General features: G+C 59.2%; 1 protein-coding gene across 3 annotated transcripts in view; it reads right to left on the reverse strand.

Moving 5' to 3' along the window:
* KCNIP3 (potassium voltage-gated channel interacting protein 3) overlaps positions 1–19,946 on the reverse strand; it is an 86,202-nt gene extending 66,256 nt beyond the window's left edge. Inside the window, exons 1-2 of one of the 3 annotated variants that reach the window (XM_089326079.1) lie at positions 19,809–19,946; positions 18,996–19,104 (exon numbers count right to left, since the gene is read on the reverse strand). In XM_089326079.1, coding sequence (XP_089182205.1) covers positions 18,996–19,104; positions 19,809–19,901 — 202 coding nt within the window. In that variant the 5' untranslated portion in view covers positions 19,902–19,946. Of the gene's footprint in view, positions 1–6,299; positions 6,466–18,995; positions 19,139–19,808 lie in introns of those variants that run through there. The other 2 variants (XM_089326078.1, XM_008253873.5) reach the window with 2 other exon arrangements.
* Positions 19,947–20,165: the final 219 nt, after the last annotated feature.

The raw sequence follows: 20,165 nt of genomic DNA on the forward strand, positions 1-20,165 counted from the left end.
GCCATCCTCACCCCCCCCCCCAGTGCCTTGCTCTTTCTAGAACGTTCCCTCCTGTCTGCCTTGGTCCTTCCTCTCTGGCCCTGCCCTGCCCTCCCCTGTTCTGTCCTGACCCCTGCTCTCTGGGCTTTTCCAGGGCCTTTCCTGCCCCTCGGCCTTCACACCAGAGGCCCCCCCCCCAGTGGCCAGAGCGCCTCCCTTGCACCCGACTCCTCCGCCTCCAGGACCCGGCGGCTGCCTGGGCTGGGAGTGGTCAGGCCGGGGGTGGGCACTGCTCCTGCGCGCCCGGTGCCCGTGGAAGAGGTGCCACTGGCGTGATTCTCGACTTGGGGTGTGATCTCACTGCAGCGCGCCCCACCCCGCCCCAGGGTTTCTCTGCTCTCACTCACTCCCCTGCCTTTGAGGCCGGGGGTGGGTGTGGCCCTGGGCTTTGGCTGCCTCTTGACCTCTGACCTCTACCCCCTGGCCATCCCCAGGCCCTGCTACCCCTCTCTAGCATGGAGAGTGGGGAGGTGGGAAGGGAGACAAGGGGAAGCCAGGGTGGCCCAGGGGCAGGAGCTGCTGGCCACCCGCAGAACCTACAGAACCCAGACTCTGCTGGAGGCGGAAATGCACCGTCCGAGAAAGCTCCCCGCCCCCACCATCCTGCAGTCAGGGTGGCTCGGCTCTGGTCCATGACACACACGCACAAACCTTCCAGAGATTTCTGTGAGTGTTGCTTTGCTAACATAGGCACCACTACTCCCCTCCTCCCCTTCCACCCCATCTCTCTTTCCTCTTGCCTGGAACAAGGCCAAGACGGCCGGAGCCAAAGCAACCACCTCGAAACCTCGAGGGAAAGGTCAAAAGAACCAAAGACTTCGACCCTGACGTCCCCAAGCTGCCAAGCCAGTGCCGGCCAGCCACAGCCTGGCCCAGACTTCTCATACAGGAGACAATCACGCCTCTGTCTTGCTTAAGCCACCGTTACCTGGAATTTCTGTTAAACGCAAGTGCAGACAAGGCAAAAGGTCCTCCACCCCGCCCCCCAAGAATGAGAGAGGCACCTTGCACCTCGTGCTCGGCGTTTGGCAGGCCTTCCTGGGCAGCACAGCTAAGCAGCTCGGGAGCGGCCTCCTTTGCGGAACACCTGCCCCTCCCCAGCCAGAAACCAAGCAGAGCCGTGGCAGCGGCCCCTCACCCAGCCCCCCGCGCCCACTCACAGGGGTTTTGCCTCTCATCTCCACTGCTCTGGGCTCCCTTAGGGGAGACCCCAGAGATGAGCTGCCCACACTACTCCCAGCAAGGGGTCAGCCAGGGCATTGGCCAGGGGCGCGATTGGGCTGCGCAGCGAAGGCCTGGCGGCCCTGCAGCCGTGGACAGGGAGCCCCGCGTCTCAGATCCTGGATTTCTCCAAGGGGGCTCGGGCGAGGGTTTGGATGGCTCCCCTGAGGCCATTGTGGTTCTGAACCAAAGACAGCCCGAGTGTCACACCCCAATCCCCAGACAGGAAGGGTTCAGTCGCCCTCTTCTGGAATCCGGGCTGACCCCATGACTGGTTTTGGCCAACAGAGTGCCATGGGAGGCATCCTGTGCTATTGTTAGGGTCCAGACCCCAGAGCCCTAACAGCTACCACCCCTATCCCTTGGAAGCCAGCCATCAGGGGAAGGCTCTGAGTCCCTGGGAACACCACACTGGGAGGAGGCCCAAGCAGCTGTGCAGAGAGACCAGTGCTGGGACAGCTGATGCTGCTTCTGCCAGCCCCACCCCGCCCCGCCACCTGCTCAGATGGGGCCAGTGAATTCTCACCGTTGATCCAAGCCCAGCGAGAACCATCTGGGTGAGGCCTGCCCACCACCCGTGGGGTTGAGAGAAAGAAAATCATGGCTCCTCGAGACACGATTTTTGGGGGGTATTTTGTTAGATAGTATCAGGTTACCCAAATATTCCCTTCTACTTGGAGGTCACATTTGGCACACTTCTCCCCAGGGAAATCCTCTTCACGAATTCTCTCTCCAGGTGCCAGCTGTTCAGCTTGCTTGCTTGCTAGATTATTCATTTATTTGAAAGGCAGAGTTACAGAGAGAGAGAGAGAATGATTTTCCATCCGCTGGTTCACTCCCCAAATGGCCACAACAGTCAGGGTTGGGCCAGGCTGAAGTCAGGAGCCGGGAGCTTCATCCAGGTCTCCCATGTGGGTGGCAGGGCCCAAGCACTTGGGCCACCTTCCGCTGCTTTTCTCAGGCCATTAACAGGGAGCTTGGTTGGAAGTGGAGCAGCCGGGACACGAATCAGCGTACACGTGGTATACTGGTGTCACTGGCGGTGGCTTGACCCGCTATGCCACAGGGCTGGCCCTCAGCTGTTCAGTTTTCTATACTCCTGGTAAGGGTGAGGGCTTCAAGAGCCATGTAACCAACGTTCACGTAAATCCTTGAAAGTCTGAGTCTGGCCTGACAATTCCCTTGGAAACATGACGTTGGTTGTATCCTGGTATCTCCAGCACATCACAATTCTGTTAGTGCAATCAGCCCTCAGGGGCCTCAAGGGGTTGGTGCCAGGACCCCACAGCTCCAGTCCCTTATGTAAAATGGTGTACGGGGTGGCCATTTGGCCCAGCTGTTGGGATGCCCTCACCCCATTCTGGAGAGCCTGGGTTCCAGGTCTGGTTCCTTCCTGCTAATGCAGGCTCTGGAAAGCAGCAGAGCTGAGTTCCTGTCACCCACGTGGAGAAACCTGGATTGAGCTTCTGGCTCCCAGCTTTGGCCCAAGCCCAGCCCCGGCTGTTGCAGGCATTCGGAGAGTAAACCAGCAGATGGGAGCTCTTTCTGTCTGCTTCTCTGTTTCTGTCTGCCGCTCAAGTACATTTTTTAAAAATTTTTTTATTTATTTGACAGGTAGAGATATAGATAGTGTGAGAGAGAGAGAGGCAGAGAGAAAGGTCTTCCTTCCGATGGTTCACCCCCCAAATGGCCGCTACAGCCAGCGTGCTGTGCCGATCCGAAGCCAGGAGCCAGGTGCTTCCTCCTGGTCTCCCATGGGGTGCAGGGCCCAAGCACTTGGGCCATCCTCCACTGCCCTCCTGGGCCACAGCAGAAAGCTGGACTGGAAGAGGAGCAACCGGGACTAGAACCTGGCGCCCATATGGGATGCCAGTGCTGCAGGCAAAGGATTAACCAAGTGAGCCACAGCGCTGGTCCCAGTACATTTTTTTTTTTTAAAAAGCATAGTATTTTTGTCTAACCTATTCAATCCTCCCATATACCTGAAATCATCTCTAGATGACTTGTAATGCCTGAATCAATATAAATCCTACACACAGAGCTGTAATACTTTAGAGGAAAATAGCAAGAAAAAGGTCTGCCTGGTGGGTACAGGTGCAAATTTTTTTCGAATAGTTTTGATCCCCAGCTGGTTGAATCCATGGGTGCAGAACTTGCCTGTATGCCCTCATGTATCCTTGGGTGTTAGAGACAAGTTCATTCCCCGCCGTGTCCCCACCCCTTTGCCACGGCTTCCATCAGGTGCGCTGGTGACATGAGTTCCCAGGAGGCTCAGGGAAGAATGCATAGCCCCAGCGGCGGGGTCCTGGGCTTCCACTTTGGGGAAGGGGTGGGAATAGGTCCCTTGAGTGAGGAATGGCGACTCTGCGTCACACAGAACACACAGCTGCTGTCCCAGTGTCCCTGCCGGAACAGCCAGGAGGCGAGGCACTCCCCACATGGCAGGGGCAACCCTGGCTTTGTCACACCCAGGCCTTCTTCTTCACTTGTCCCCAGGTTCTGTAAACTCCCCAGAGCCCAGAGCCACTGCGTCTCTACTTAGACCGGCCAGCCAGGACTATGTGGTCAGCAGCCAAGACCCCAGGTTACTTGGGGGTGACATTACTCCAGTTTGACAGTTGGAGAAACTTATGTCTCACAGTCCCAGTGGGGAGGCGGACTGGAGAAACAGGTGGGTCGGATCAAGGCTTTAGCCCTGCCCCTGTACAGGCGTCCAGCCGGGGGGCCTGAGATGCTAGGCACGAGGTACAGCTTAGAGTCTCAACTTCCGGGTCACTTAGGAGGGTCTCCCAAGCTTCTAGTCTGAGGAGGGGGCTTCTGCTGAGTGGGGGGGAGACCACACCACCTCCCCACCTCCTGGGCCCACCCATCCTGCTGTCCACCTCCTGATTCCATGCTGGGGTCTTCACAGTCTAGCACACACCCCAGCTGGCCCAGCCCTCACCCTGCCATGTCAAGCCTTGCCAAGTTTCCATCTGGCTCACGAAGACTGCTGGGCCTTGGCTTCCGCCTCTAGCTGGCCCAGACGTCTGTCTCTCTGGCCCCGCACCTGCTGGATGGAAAAATCCTAACAACAAGGTGCAGTGTATGGGCTGCCCAGCTGTCACAGCTCCCGGCGGGCACTCAGGGTGCTGCATTGGGCTTGCTGGGCACAGGGACAGAGCTGCACTCAAGGGCGCCCATTGTCTTCTGCACCACAGCCTCCGGAGGCTCTGAGCCGCCTCCCTGTGCACGGGTAGCATTTCCTGCTCACACAAACCTTGGAGAGGCCACCCTGCCTCCTCGAGGGACACCCATGGGACTGGCTGGACAGAGACAGGGCCTGGCAGCAAGGCCGAGGGAGACGGGGGCCTCACTCTGGGCTCCTCAGATGATGAGGCCCCGGGGCTCCCTCAGCGCCTGTGGAAGGCACAGGCCAGGGGTCTCACTGTCCCATCCTGCATGTCTCCCAGTGCCTGCACGGAGTCTGCTGACCCTGCCCACCCCAGAGCCTGTCATCGTAGTCCTGGCCCCGTCTTCTCCCATGTTACTGCATGCCTTTGACGAGTCATTTAGCAAACACGCACTGACCACCTGGCGTGGGACCCATTGTGGCGAGGCCTCACCATCCAGCAAGCCACCCGGAGCCGGCAGTGCGCGTTGGGTGGACGCCAGCCCTTTGAGGCAGCTGTGAACACACCAAGCCTGCTCCAGGCTCACTTTCCCGTCAGCCCCAGCATGGCGGCTGCTGTCTTAGGTGTGCAGCAAGCCACGGGACAGAGGTACACCACAGCCCTGGCCTGAGCCACTGCTCTCTGCCCGACAGGGAGACACAGAGCACCTGCAGGACCTATGGGAGGAGCAGGGGCAGGGGGTGTCTCTTCTAGACTCCCCTCGAATACTTGCCACCGCCAGAAAGGCCCAGGAAGACAGGCGGTGAGGGGATCCGCCCCGCGGTCCACCTGCGCTCTGGGCTCCCCCGCTGATAACGGACACGGAACGGCCAGCACTGCCACGGGGCCCCCTCCCAGCTGAGTTGTTTGCCTGTGCGCTCAATGGCCTCCTTACATTTCTGCCACCCGCAATGCCTGTGCCCTGCGAAGTCAGACGCATGGGGGACCCCACAGGTGTATCCACAGCTGCTAGTGCTTCCGTGGGAAAGTGAGGGGCAGAGGCAGAGCAGGGGAACTGGTTCAGGATAGGAACGCCCAGGGTTGGGGCTGGCAGGTAAAGGACAGGAACCCAGTGGCAGCAGCCGAGGCCCCTGGGCCACTGGGGGTGACCACCAGCTCCTGGGCCCACTGCGCGCCCTGGCCACTCAGGCAGTGTCCTCCAGGCATGACGCCTTGGTGGGCTGGGGCCCTGACTACCCATTCTCCAGTTGGGGAGACTGTGATTCCCCGGGAGTCCCACAGCCAGGCAGTGTCCAAAGCAAAAACATCAGATGCAGTGGTCAAGGTCAAGTTTGCACCTTAAGGTCCAAGAGGCAGATTCTCAGCAGCAGTCATCAGCCCCTACCTGAGCTGCCTGCCCACTGCTTCCTGTGGTGTGTTCAAGAAATCTACCTCCAGGGCCAGCCCTGTGGTGCAATGGGTTAAAGCTGCCAAGAGCAGGCGTGGGGCAGCCATTTCTGCCAGTCCCTCCACGAACACCCTCAGGTGCCAGTACTGACCCCAGGAGGGGATGGCGGCAGGGCCTCCTGGTCCCCAGGCTCCTGCCCACGTCACATCCATCTTCAGGTGTGCCTTGGGCGGGGAGGTCTTGGCCCCTCTTAGTACAGAGGACTTCAAAAAAGGATGCATGAGATGCCCAAGGTCACCCTGCAGCCTGGCGCTGGCCTCCCAGTTACCCCCTCCCCAGAACACCCCAGTGTGGTCTCTGCAAGGAGCACCAGGAGCTGCGTGGTCTGCAGGAGCTCAGGGAGTGGGAGGAGGGGTGTGAGCAGACGGAGACCCATCTCTTAACAAAGGTAAAGGTGGGGTGGCCTGGGCTGGGGCCTCTGAGCCCTCGGAATAGACCTCCCCTCCCCTCAACACACACATACACCCCGCAGCCCTCACCTGAACCCTGCGGGGCCGCACTGGACAGGATCCACTTGACCAAGCAGCACCGCATCAGGGCCTGGCGCGTGAGCCGCGGCCTCTGCCACTTCACGCCTTCCTTCTTGCGCAGCGGCCTGCGTCCAGGGTCACCCAGGAGGCTGCCGTCTGACGTCTTCATGGCCTCCTGCAGCGGGAACAGGCAGAGCCACCCTGACACCCTGCGTGAGGCCAGCCTTAACCCACCAGAGGTGTGTGGGGGGGCTCACCTTCCAGGAGTGCTGGCCAGGAGCCTTAGTCCTGGCTGGGGGAGTCCCCAGGGCTTGGCAGCCCTGAGGGACCTCCTGTTGTCCCTTGCACAGGTCATCCCTGCTGAGCCTCGGTGGGTTTCTCCTGTTCTGCACCCAACTCTGGCTTATGACGGGGCCCTTGGAAGGGGGTGAGGGTCAGAGGTGAGCAGGACTTGCTCACTGACCCCCCCACTCCGCCCCATCCTGGAACGGGACACCTTGTCTGAGTGGATTGGTTGTTACTAGCGACCGTCCACTTCCTCAGTTGATTGAAGCCCAGAGAGGGAGTGGACAAGTACAGACTCACACAGCAGAGCTGGGCTTCCTCCCCACACCCTGTGCCCCTGCCCTGACTGTTCCCAGCCTCAGGAAACCTGCGGATGAATGAAAGGCTGGGTGCCCCCCCCCCGCAGGAGGGGCACAGTGATTGAAGCCACAGCTGTAAGGACTGATGGGAGAAATCGGGGGGGGGGGAGTGAGCCCTGAAGGGGGGTTGATAGGAGATGGGATCTTGGGCCAGGGTGGATCAGGAGAGGAGAGTCTGGGGTTACAGCAGTGGCCCCAGAGCAGTGAGCTTTGTTCTCCTATAACAGGGTTTGGAGCACCCACTCCTGGCTCCCAAGCAGCCCACCAACCTCCATTCCTTAGCTGGTGCCAGGGTTGCCCCTTGCCGGCCTGAGGGAGGGTGATGGCATGTGTGGGCTGTGTGGGCCCTGGTGACCCCTAGGAGCCTCCACTGAGTCTGGTTTCTCGCCTCTGGGTCATGCCCCCTGCTCAGGCGGCCGTGGAACAGGTACAGACCAATGGATTGGTCCCAGCCCGTTAGCAGCCCCCAAGCTCATTCTGTGCATGGCGCAGAGTTCCAGCTGAGGGAGGGGCCTGCACTCCCATAGGTGCGCCCTTCTGAATGGTTGGGTTGGCTGGCCAACAATGAGGGCCGCTGCAGACACAGCCCCGCCCCCCACCGCCCCCAGGGCAGCCAGGGCCGCCCTGCCTCCATCAGGCCGTCAGGTGCAAGGGCCAGAGACTGACCCATGTGGATTCCATCAGAGCAGGAATGATCAGCACGGAGTCCGGATCAGTACCACCTCCCGGGCAGGATGGGGAGCCAGGCTCAGGAGGCAGAGCAGAGAATGGACAGACAGAACAGGCCCTTGTGGGTCCCTCGTCACTGCTGAGTGACACTGGTCCCGATCCCAGGGGCACTGGGCCTGGGACCCCCACCGGCCCCATGACCCTGCTGGTCCCCTGAAATCTGGAAGCTGCTCTGTAGCGTCAATGGCTTCAGGTTCAAAGCTAAAGCCCTGGCCACACACCTGCTCCCTGGCAGCTGGAGGAAAGCGCCTGGCCTAGGGGCTCTGTCGTCATGCACCGTGGGGGAGTTCCTGCCTGCAGATTGGCAGAAACCCTGCAAATGTCCCCCAAGAGTGGGGCTGCTGCACCCTGCAGCCGCTCGTTGCGGGGCAGAACCCTGCGGGTGCTTCACGGGCTCATGGCCCTACAGAGCCCCTTCCTATCTGGGGTGGAACAGTCTCTTGGTCAGTGCCCCAGCTGGGTCCCTGCTGTCACCTTCCTCCCCAACACACTCCCTCAGCACCACCCCCACAATCCTCCTCTTCTCCAAGGCTTCCCCCAGCGATGAGGGGTCACTGGTGCCCAGAGCAACTGCAAGGGGAGGGACAGAAAGGGGGCAGAGCTGGGGGTGGGCAGGATGCCAGGGAGGTTGAGGGAAACACCCCCCCACACGCTGTACCCATGCACACATACACACGTGTACATGCACACACACGCACACGTCCCGCCCAGGCTGGGTCAGAGATGCCTTCTCCATTATTAAAGATCCTATTCTGGAGAGAAAGGGCCTGGATGAATAAAACCTTTATTTTGGGCAAGGAGTGGGGAGGTGAGTGGCGGGCAGCTGGGGCTTCGGGCTCTGCTCCTTGGGAGAGCGGACAGCTCAAAAGGAGCCCCTGAAACAGGCCCGGGAGCCCCTGACAGGTGCTGCTTGTCAGGAGCCCACCCCTCCTCTGGTTGCAGGAGTTGGCTATGTGGGCGCCACGGTTTCAGGCTGGTGTGGGAGCAACCCTGCAGGCGAGACCCCAGGTTCTTCCTGCCAGAGGGCCCGTCTGCCTGGGAGGGCTGGGAGCTGCTGGAGGGCCTGTGCATTTGGGGCCGCAAGCCCTCAACCCCAGAAGGCGGCCATGTCACAGGTGATGGAACCGTGTCCCTGAGGAGTCTGGGGGCCACACACGCACATGGTCTTCTGAGTAGAACGTGCAGGAGGTCTGAGTTCTGGGCTTTGCGGCTGGGGCAGCCCTGGACCCTGGCATGGAAGAGAAGTCAGAGGATGGGTGGGAGGGGGCGTCTCCACACCCCATAACCATGCCAACGCTCTTCCAAAAGCAACTGTTGTCCTGAGGCCTCATGGGCAACAGGGTTTTGGTGTGTACTTTCTCCCTGGTGGAGAAGCAGGGTGGAAGCCCTGGGCCGGGTGCCTCTACCTGGGTGAGGGTCCAGGATCCCACCTGTGACAGCCTCCCTGTGAGGGGTAGGCCTGGGTGCTGACGAGGTGGCCAGGGGAGGCCACTGCAGCTGAGCTGGGCCAGGCAGGGCCCTCCCAAGGGCCCATCAGACCGTGGGGAAGGCGGGGTGGGGAGGTGGGGCGGTGGCCGGCCGGCCGGTCACGCTCATGAATAATTGACAGTTGTCTGTCTGGGAGAGGGTCTGACTGAGCTGTCAGGCAGTGTTAAATAGCACCCGCACCGAGGGGAAGGAGCCGATGGAGGCGGCCGCATCAGAGGGGCCTGGGTGCTGAGTGACCCAGTGGAGACCCAGCCCACTCTCGCCCTCCCTGCCCCCACCAAGCCACACGCCCTGGCTGGTGCCCACAGCACTCCCGGGTAGTCGCTGCTCCCCCTGGACCGGGGTGGGGAAACTTCTCCCCACCGAGGGCCATGTGGAGATTTATAACATCATTCCCTGGCCATGCAAAATGATCAACTTAACAATGAGCCAGCTGTAGATGGACTGAATTTCGAGTCCCGTCTGTGGATGACCTGGCAGGGCCGGACCCGTTGAGTTTGCAAGGTTCCATGGCCTGGGAGTTTCCCTACCCTGTTCGCTCCGGGCGGTGGGGGGAAGGGGTCATGGGGGGGCAGTTCCCGAGAGCCCTTTCCTCCTCCAAGGCCCCCTCCCCTGCTTGCGTCTCAGCACCCACTGTTCCTCTGTCCCTGAGCCTGGCACCCAAGATACCCTCACTTCCAGACTCGGCAGGACACGAGCAAACCATGCAGTTAGAAAGCAGGTAAAAGACACGCGCAGACCTGTTACCAACCAGGTGGCAAACAGGCACATGAAAAAACACTCAACCCATCAGCCACCAGGGTGTGCGAACAAGACCCGCGGAGAGATGCTGCGACTTTTCTATCCGTCCAGCAACAACACCGAAGTGGGATCCCCGTCCTTGTCAGTGGGAATGCAAAACGCTGCAGCCACTCACGAGAACAGCTTGGGAGCTCCCTACAAAACGAAACACGCGACTGCACACTACTGGGCAACAGCACTCGTGGGCATTTAGCCCAGAGAAGCGAAAAGTTACATTTGCACAACAGCTTGGTGGAAAGGGTGCCTAGCCCCAGCTGGAAACACCCCCGGGGCCCTTCTCCGGGTGACTGGTTAAGCAAACTGCCACGGAATTCCAAGCAATTAAAGGAAACAAACAACTGACACTCACAACCTGCGAGGCTCTCCAGAGAATTCTGCAGTCCCCAAAGGCCACACGCCCTGTGACTCAGTTTATAGAACCTTCAAGAAGGACAGCATTTCAGAAGTGGGGAACGGATCACAGGGCCAGGGATGAAGGGGGGAGGGAGGTGTGGTTATGAAAGAACAGGGGGCAGGGTTTTGGCCCAGCAGTTAAACCGTCGGCTAGGACGCCACATTTCACTCTGGCTCCTGACTCCCGCTTCCTACTGGTACAGACACTGGGGTGGCAGCAACTATGGCTGACGTAGTTGGCTCCTTGGATTGAGTTCTTGGCACCTGCCTCCAGCCCCCGGCCCAGAGCCATTGCTGACATTTGGGGTGTGAGCCAGTGGATGGCACCTCTTTCACTTTCTGTCTTTCACGCACACAAACGCCTAAAAATTTTTTTTAGGGAACTGTGCTGTGGTGTAGCGGGTAAAACCTCTGCCTGTGGAGCCGGCATCCCATATGGGCGCCATTTTGAGTCCTGGCTGCTCCACGTCCAATCCAGCTCTCTGCTGTGGCCTGGGAAAGCAGTAGAAGATGGCCCAAGTGCTTGGGCCCCTGCACCTGCGTGGGAAGAATCTGGAAGAAGCTCCTGGCTCCTGGCTTCTGATTGGCCCGCTCCCCCCCCCCCCCACAGCCTTTTAGGGAGTGAACCAGCAGATGAAAGACCTCTCTCTCTCTCTCTCTCTGCCTCTGCCTCTTTGTAACTCTGCCTTTCAAATAAATAAATAAATATTTAAAAAAAAATCTACACACACACACATACAAGGCCCTGCTCTCTCTGTTTTACCTGAGAACTTCCTGCCTCCGGTCTCTGATGCTGGCTTCATTTTAATGGACGACATCCCCTGTTGGGGTGGCCAGGGTTAGGGGCAGAGACCAGTGAAGCCAGAAGAGCTGGGCTCTGGGGTCACACCTGGCGGAGTGGACATTCTGGGCCATGTCCCCAGGATGGCCCTAGACTGGCCCTGGGGACCTCCGGCCTCCTCCGAATTCACAGGTTCCCCATGCTATGAGCCGCCCCTCACTCACCAGGAGGAGCCCCCAGGAGGTCAGCATCAGGGTGTCCTCGGGCCTTGGGCCTGAGGTCACTGGCCCCAGGGAGACAGTGTTAGAAGTCATTGAGACTGCGGCTGCCCCCAGCACCGCTTTAGCTCCCCATGACCCTGTGCTCTTGTAATGGAGAGGGCGGGGCCTACGCTCAGAGCCCTGGGCTGGGACAGTGGGGGATGGGAATCCAACACTGCTGTTTTGTTTCAGGACTCTGTTGTGGTTACAGTTAATAACCCCCCTTTACAAACTGGCTTTGAGAGTCCCCTTTGTGGGGGCGGGGTGTGCTGTGGCATAGTGGGTAAAGCAGCCGCCTGAGGCGCCGGTGCCCTATATGGGCACCTGTTCATCCTGGCTGCTTCTCTTCCAATCCAGCTCTCTACTATGGCCTGGGAGAGCAGTGGAAGATGGCCCAGGTCCTTGGACCCTTACACCCAAGTGGGAGACCGGGAAGAAGCTCCTGGCTTCGAATCGGCGCAGCTCCAGCCAGTGTGGCCATTTGGGAAGTTAACCAGAAGATGGAAGACCTCTCTCTCTCTCTCTCTCTGCCTCTGCCTCTCTGTAGCTCTACCTTTCAAATAAATAAATAAATCTTTATTTTAAAAAAAGATTTCTCTTTCAATGAATTGATGAAAATGCAAAATGTGAGCTAATTTAAAGAAAATGTTAAAACCAGTAGCACGGGTTGATGCACATAAAGCAAAACAAAAACAAAAACAAAAACAAAACGCCGGTGAAGGTGGAGCACTCACAGGCCAGGAAGCTGGCGCTTCTCTCCCGAGGCACCTGCTCCACCCAGCCTGAACGGTCACTCCCACCTGCGGCTGCTGAGCCCGTGACCTGAGACTACTCCAAGCTGAGCTGTCCGTGTGAAAACACACTGGGCCTCACCACCTCTGCTTACTAGAATGTCAAATAGCGGTTTCAGGTAAGAATGACATCGGACTAAATAAATTTGTTAAAACATAATTTCGCTTTGCTTTCTGTTTTCTTTGAGCATTGTAAATGATGTCAGGGCCCCCTTGGCATTTCCTTGTTCTAGATGGCTCTCCCCTTGCTGGCTGGCTGGGTTTGGCTGGCCTCCTGCTGCTTGGGCACACAGTGCCCCCAGCGGCTCTGTCCCCCAACCCAGATCCCCAGCCAGAGGTCAGTCAGAGGGGTTTTAGAAAGGAGGTCAGGGGCCGGTGCTGTGGTGTAGCCCAGTAAAGACACCACCTGCAGCCGGCGCCGCGGCTCACTAGGCTAATCCTCCGCCTTGCGGCGCCGGCACACCGGGTTCTAGTCCCGGTTGGGGCGCCGGATTCTGTCCCGGTTGCCCCTCTTCCAGGCCAGCTCTCTGCTGTGGCCAGGGAGTGCAGTGGAGGATGGCCCAGGTACTTGGGCCCTGCACCCCATGGGAGACCAGGAGAAGCACCTGGCTCCTGCCATCGGATCAGCGCGGTGCGCCGGCTGCAGCGGCGGCCATTGGAGGGTGAACCAACGGCAAAAGGAAGACCTTTCTCTCTGTCTCTCTCACTCACTGTCCACTCTGCCTGTCAAAAAAAAAAAAAAAAAAGACACCACCTGCAGTTCTGGCAACCCATATGGGCACCATTCCTGTCCCGGCTGCTCCACTTCCAGTCCAGCTCTCTGCTGTGGCCTGGGAAAGCAGCAGCAGATGGCCCAAGTGCTTGGGCCCCTGTATCCACGTGGGAGACCCGGAGGAGCCTCCTGGCTCTTGGCTTTGGATCGGTGCAGCTCCGACCGTTGCAGCCAACTGGGGAGTGAACCAGCGAGTGGAAGACCTCATTCTCTCTCCTGTGTAACTCTGACTTTCAAATAAATAAATAAATCTTTAAAAAGAAGAAAGGAGGTGAGATGGCGTGTGGAGGATGAGCTGGGGACAAGAAGACAGGAAGCCGCCAAGGGGAGGGGTGGAGGGGAGAATGCGCAGCAGAGGTGCCTGGCAAACCTGTGCTGAAGCTCAGGTTTGTGCCTGCCCAGGCGGAAATGCACTGCTCCCGTCTCCTGAATGTGCTCAGACGTTGTGAATGGAGAACGCGGCAAACGGCTTCCTAAGAGCCGCTGAGGTGCCCTGGCCGCTGGCACGGGGACACAGCTGGCCAGGGAATGGGCTGGGGAGGTCTCAGGCAGCCAAGGACAGTGGGGGGGAGGCCTGTGGTGGATCAGACAGGGACTTTGCAACACTGCACGAAGTCCTTGACCTCTCAGAACCTTGCGTTCCTCGTCGGCACAATGGCCATAACAGTGTTCGCTCGCAAAGTCGGGGGGAAGGTGTTGGGAGCTGGTGGGCACAGAGCTCCGGGGAGATGATCCCTGTTCATCCCCCCCTGGTCCTGAGCAAAGACCTGCCTGGCGCAGGAGCCGGGCCCAAGGTCACAGCCCAGCAACGTCTGGCAGGGAGAGCCCCTCGCGATGGCCAGCTGGTGACAGCTCGGGATCACCTGGGAGATTTCCCACAATCCGCCTCCCTGGGGGCTCGATTCTGAGGTGTAGGTGCTCAGCCCACCGGACAGAAGACCCTGGGCCTTGTCTGTAGGGGAAGGCGTGCCCAGGTTCTCAACCCCTTCCCTTCTAGGGAGAGCCGGGGACACCCACAGCTGCTGGGACGCGAGTCTGTCCCCCGAGTCCCATGATGCAGCGCGGGCTGGCTCACCCAGCACCCACGTGCCGTCGCTCTATTTCCAACACTTGGGACAGATGGCAGGAAGCGGTGGTGGGCGTTGTGTCGTGCGGGCCCCAGGGTTTCAGATGGGGAGGCTTTTGGGGGCCTGGATTCTCCACTTACCTCTGATGTGGAGAAGACAGACGTGGGCCAGGGAGCAAAGCTTGTGGGGGGAACCCTGCAGATCCCAGCACACACACACACACACACACACACACACATGCCAGGGGCCAGGTAAAGTGGGCCAACATAGGATCTCATTTGTCTAGGAGACCTCCAGGGGAATAAGAAAACTGTGGCACAGAGGAGCCAGGTAACTTGTCTGAGGACACACAGCTGATGTAGGGAAGGGGCTGGGGCCGATCCCAGATCTGCATGATGCAGAGCCAAGGCCAACAGCTGACAAGGTGCTGCTGTGACACCTCCCCAGGGCACTCCCCTTCCTGACCAGGGTGTACACCAGGAGCTGCAATGGGCCAGAGGGGTGTGTGTGTGTGTGTGTGTGTGTGTGTGTATGTGTGTGTTGGGGGGCGGGAAACAGGGCAGAGAGCTGCATTGTTGCACTTTGAGGGGTGGCCTCCACCTTGACCCATGCCCTCACCTCCACTGTACCACCCCGCACTGGTCAGCACAAGGCCCTAAACCTAGGTGGTGACCTAGCAGAGGCTGTACACAGGCCCTGGAGGAGAAACTGAGACCGAGAGCGGGGCCAGACCCTGTTCAGATCAAGTTGATGGGGGGGAAGCATAGTGGGGCTCCAACTTGGCTGTCTGGGGCGTGGAGTGACTATCCTGAGAGAGGGTCTCACAGTAGGACATGGCACCAACGTCAAGGGTGCTTGGCTCTCACTCCTCAGCTACCCTGGAGGCCTGCCTGCTGCCAGTGCTGGAGATGAGGCTGGCAAGGCAGCTGCTTTTCCTGGCTGAGCACGGCTGCTGGAGGGGGCAGCTGGAATGACATATGAGGCAGCAGATCCCAGGGGGGAGGCTGGGCCAACCGAGGTGCGGGACAGGGCCCCTCTCGGCTGGCCTCCTGCTTCAGCTCGGATCAGCTCACCCCCAGCCCACCATGGGTGCCTGCAGGTCTCTGTGGTTCTCCCCATCACGTGGCTGCCCTGTGACATGCTAGGACGTGGGCTGATCCCAGCTGACAGATGCACCTGTTCAAGGGAAACATCACTCAGCTGGGGCCAGGGATCTGGGGGGCAGGGACAGCACAGTGACTCATTCCTCCTGCTCCGTCTCCTCCTGCTGCGGCCTGGAGCACCAGGAAAGACAGACGCACCAGCCTCTCTCCTCTCCTCTTTCTTTGCCTGTGAAACCAAGGGTACCCTTCTCCCTCCTACACGCCAATCTGGGGCCCTGCAGTTACTCCTGGGGATCCCCAGAGAGGCCTGGGGCTGAGCTGGAGGCAGCAGGTGGGCTCTAAGCTCCAGCACCTGAGTCAGTAAAGCCACTCCTCCTTTCGTGAAGATTTTGCAGAGAAAGACAACCTGGATTTAAAACCCTGGGGTCCTTTCCTCCATACCCTGTCTGCAGCCCAGAAGGGGGAGGTAGCTGGCTCAAGGTCATTGCTGATGCAGGGGGCAGGCCACGGGGGTAGGGTCTGACTTGGGTGCACTCACTAGTAGGGTTGAAGGGTGCAGCAGCACAAGGCCCATGGACCTGGTTAAGACAGTCCCTTCTCCGGGGCCGACGCTGTGGCATAGTGAGTTAAGCCCTGGCCTGCAATGTTGGCATCCCATGTGATGCCGGTTTCAGTCCTGGCTGCTCCACTTCGCATCCAGCTCCCTGCTAATGGGCCTGGGAAAGCAGCAGAGGACGGCCCAAGTCCTTGGGCCCCTGCACCCATGTGGGAGACCTGGAAAAACTCCTGGCTCCTGGCTTCAGCCTGGCCCGACTGAGGCCGATGTGACCATTTGGGGAGTGAACCAGTGGATGGAAGACCTCTCTCTGTCTCTTCATCTCTCCTTCTCTCTCTCTCTCTACTCTGATTTTCAAATAAATAAAATAAATCTTTAAAAAAATATATATTCCTTTATCCCACTGTGCTCTTCTTTCATGACCCCTACTTGACCTTGAAATAAGACAACAGGGTTCAAATCCCAGCTACAAGAGCTTGTGGTTTATAATCTATAAGCCTCAGGGTTGGCGCTGTGGCATGGGGGGTAAAGCTGCTGCCTGCAGCGCCAGCATCCCATATGGGTGCCGGTTTGAGTCCTGGCTGTTCCTCTTCTGATCCAGCTCCCTGCTATGGCCTGGGAAAGCAGTGGAAGATGGTCTAAGTGCTTGGGCTCCTGCAGCAGCATGGTAGACCCAAAAGAAGCTCCTGGCTCCTGACTTTGGATCAGCACAGCTCTGGCTGTTGCAGCCATCTGGGGAGTGAACCAGAGAATGGAAGACCTCTCTCGGTCTCTGCCTCTGTCTCTCTGTAACTCTTTCAAACAAATAAAAATAAATCTTAAAAAAAGAAAAAAAATGTATGTAATCTATAAGCCTCTTTCTTCATATATAAAGTGGGGACAACATCAAGTGGGTTGCATGAAGGTCCCAGGACATGATGGCCGGCAGGGATGATGGCACTGGTGGGCTCCAGCCCCTGGGCCTTGGCCTTGTCCCGGACTCCACCCAGAGAGCAGAACCACTTCCCTCTCCACTCCAGGCTCCCAGTCACTCTGGAAATGAAGGTCCAGTTAGGATCCATTGGCCCCAAGCGCCCTGCGGGAAGGCTGGAAGTGGGGCTGAAGTTCCCAGCGCATCTGCTGAGCTGTGAAGACCTTGCATCCCTAAAGTCCCCTGGGACAGCAGAGAGCCAGGGGTTCCTTTGTCTCTGGTCACCTAAGAGCTCATGGGATTCAAGCGCGTGGAGGCCTGGAGCTCGGGCCAGCTGACTCCCTGACCCCCTGTTTGGGTCTCAGTGTCTAAATGGGAGTGGCAGTGCCTGCCCCCCAGGGACAATTGAGGGTTAGCAAATGACCGGGGCGTGTGGAGGGGAGGCTGAGGGGACATAGGGTGTTACTAGGGGGGCCGGCGCTGTGGCGTAGAAGGCTAAGCCTCCACCTGCAGTGCCAGCATCTCACATGGGCTCCAATTCGAGTCCCAGCTGCTCCACTTTTGATCCAGCTCCCTGCTAATGCACCTAGGAAAGCAGTAGAAGATGGCCCGGGTACTGGGACCCCAGCCGCCCATGTGGGAGACCCCGAAGAAGCTCTTGGCTCCTGGCTTCAGCCTGGCCCAGCTCTGGTTGTTGTGGGGAATGAACCAGCAGATGGAAGACCTCTCTCTCTCTCTCTCTCTGCCTTTTGAATACATAAGTAAATATTTTTTTGAAAAAAAAAATAGGGTGTTCATGGGGGGCAGGCCCGGACCATGACGGTGAGCTGACCAAATAACTGTCTGCGTGATCGCTATGCCTGCTGCCAGGAGGCAGGAAGGTTACGTCCACAGGCTCCCGCTGGCTGAGTGGTGGCTTCCCCTAGAACCTCTGTCCCTGCCAGGCCAGTCACAGGAAGGATAAGGATAGCTAGGTCCTGGCAAGCATAAGGATAGCTAGGTCCACCGGGACCGAGGAAATGGTCAGGGAGGGCGGCTGGGGTCACAACGGCCAAGGGGAGACCAGATGCACCTATGAGGCTCCGGCCCTTCACCCTGCCCATCTGGGAGGGGCAGGGGGTCTAGTCCCCAGAGTGACCTCCTGCAGTTAGGGCCAGCAGAGGAGGGGTCTGGGAGGGAGGATTGGCGTCTGCTGGTGGACAGAGCTGGGTGTGCTGGTCTACATGCAGCCTAAGTACAGAAATCACCATCTCTGTGAGCAGACAGGTGTAAGGCAGGGCTGCCCTTGGCCAGTGCACGTGGACTGACCGTGCAGGATGCGTTCAGGCCAATGCCCGTGGATGCCCATGGCCTGTGCTGCGTGTGCTGTGTGTGTGCAGGGACAAAGTGAGCCCGGGACAAGGCACTGAGGTTCTCTGCTTCTACCCTGGCTGCCCTCGCATTCCCGGGGATGACCCTGTGAGATGCAGCCCAATGTCCACCATTTCTTACTCTCGACACCCTGACCTTATTTGGCTCCTTTGGCCCTTCGTTCTTTCTCCCTGCTGCTGGCAGATGCTGGCTGGAGCTCCAGCAGCCATGTTGGGCTTTAAGAAGAACTCAAGGCTGGAGGCCAATGAGACAGAGAGAGCTTGAGTCCCAGTTAGCCAGGGCCTCCCCTGGGACGGCTCCATGGGAGAGAAACACTGCCGGCTTTGTCCCCACCCCTGGGAATTGGGCCGCTTCTTCCAGTCCCGGACAGCAGGCCAGACTTTCCGAGGGTTAACTCCATGCTGGCCAGGAGGGGCTCAGCTGCTGTCCTTCCCCTCAGCCCTCCTCCCTGACTTCTACTCCCCCCTTCTCCCTCCCACGGCCACCGACCACCGTGTCTTTAACTCCGTGCCAGGCACTTCCTCCGCATCCTGTCTGACCTCTCAACAGCCCTGCGGAGAGGGGACCATTAACAAGTGTCCTTGTTAGGGCTCTCCCAGGCCTCTTAGAAGAAGGAGGCCTTCGTCAACTACTTGGAGGATTCATGAAAAGATGCATTCACAGACCAGCCACTGAGCAGAAGACACCTGCTCCCCAGTACTGCCCCCTCCTCCAGCCCTAGGCGGGGTGGGGCTCAGACTCAGGGTCAGCTGCCCCGGCACCTATGCCAGGACCTAACTGCGCAGGACCTGCCTCCAGGCTGGCCTCCGAGCCTCTCCTCTGCCTGGCTTGTCTTCCACAAACACCTAAAGCCTCTTGCATCCAAAAGCGACTGGCTCCCGGCCAGGACATCCCAACACTCACTTTCCCCAGAGCAGCCTTATACGGGCAGCAGGAAACGGGGTCAAAGGAAGCAGGACGAGCCTCCCTGGTCCAGAGCAATTTCTGGAAGGTTTTGTTCCCGGCCGGCAGGCGAGCCCCCAGCCCCACCAGCACCTACCTGGGCCCGCTGCATCCTGGGTGCTAGAGGAAACTGTTGCCGGCCGCTCCGCTTCGCAGCCCAGGCGAGTGGGACTGCCCAGCCCGGCTGGCAGCTGCTTCATGTTTGCCTGGACCCAGACGTAATTGTCACCGCGGCTGCTCACCCGCCCCCTGCCCACCCCTCTCCCTCCCTCCCTGCCTGCCTGCTTCCACCGCTCCACCCCTTCTGCTGGGTGCCTCTCTCTCTCTCACGCGCACACGCACACGCACACACTCTCTCTCTCTCTCACGTCTCTCTTGCATATTTTTGTTCCCCTCTCCCAGGCTCGCTCTCTGCCTGGTGCCCAGTCTTGGCCTGTCAGCCTGTCCCCCTCTCCTGCCCTGTCGCAGGGTCTCTCTGCCTCCCCTGCTATGTGCCTCTTTCTCTTACATGCACTCTCTGCTCCTCTCTGTTCTCAGTTTCGGGGAAGGGTGGGGGTTAGGGGGTGCAGGAGCTGGGGCCAGAGCGAAGGGAGCTCCAGGAGTGGCCACCCAGATCGAGGGGGCAATAGGAGCCCCTCTCCTCCCTGCCACCCTGCCCCTCTCTGCCTGACTCCCCCCCCCAAACACTGGCAAGCCTCTGATGACCTTGGCCTGAAGCGCCCCAGGACGGCTAGGAGCTGTCCCAGGGGAAGTGCCTGCCCCTCGATCTGCAGCGTCCTCCCTTGGGGACTACACCCAAGGTGCTGGTCTGCAACCGACTAGGACAGAGGGAAAGCCACTGGTGTCATATCACTGGTGACACCCAGAGCTGCTGCCCCCTCTCTCATCTATCTTGCCAGGCCCTACTTACCTTGCTTAGACCCCTCAACAGGCCTGGCAGTATGATCTCCTTATACTCCCTAAGTGTCACCATCCCTGCCTGGGTCTGAGCCTGGGACCACATTCAGGGTGGCCGTGGGGTCCCGCCTGATCTCCCAAGCAATGGAGAGGGTGGGGATGAGGTCCCTGAGGCACTCCTGGCAGAGGGGAGCATCTGTTCAGCCCCCAGGGAAGCCACCCAGGAGCCAGGTGCCTGGACCCTATGCCAAGTTTCCCTTTTTGGAGCCTGGAGGAGCCAGCCGGTGCAAGTGGTTCCCATGGAAACGGAGCCCTGAGACAACCCCCTCCTTTGCCACGTGCAGGAGAGCACTTGCTCGCTCCCGTGTGC

This window comes from Oryctolagus cuniculus, chromosome 2 (genome assembly GCF_051225735.1).
Source record: "Oryctolagus cuniculus isolate XC-2025 breed Fujian yellow rabbit chromosome 2, ASM5122573v1, whole genome shotgun sequence".
NCBI lineage: Eukaryota > Metazoa > Chordata > Mammalia > Lagomorpha > Leporidae > Oryctolagus > Oryctolagus cuniculus.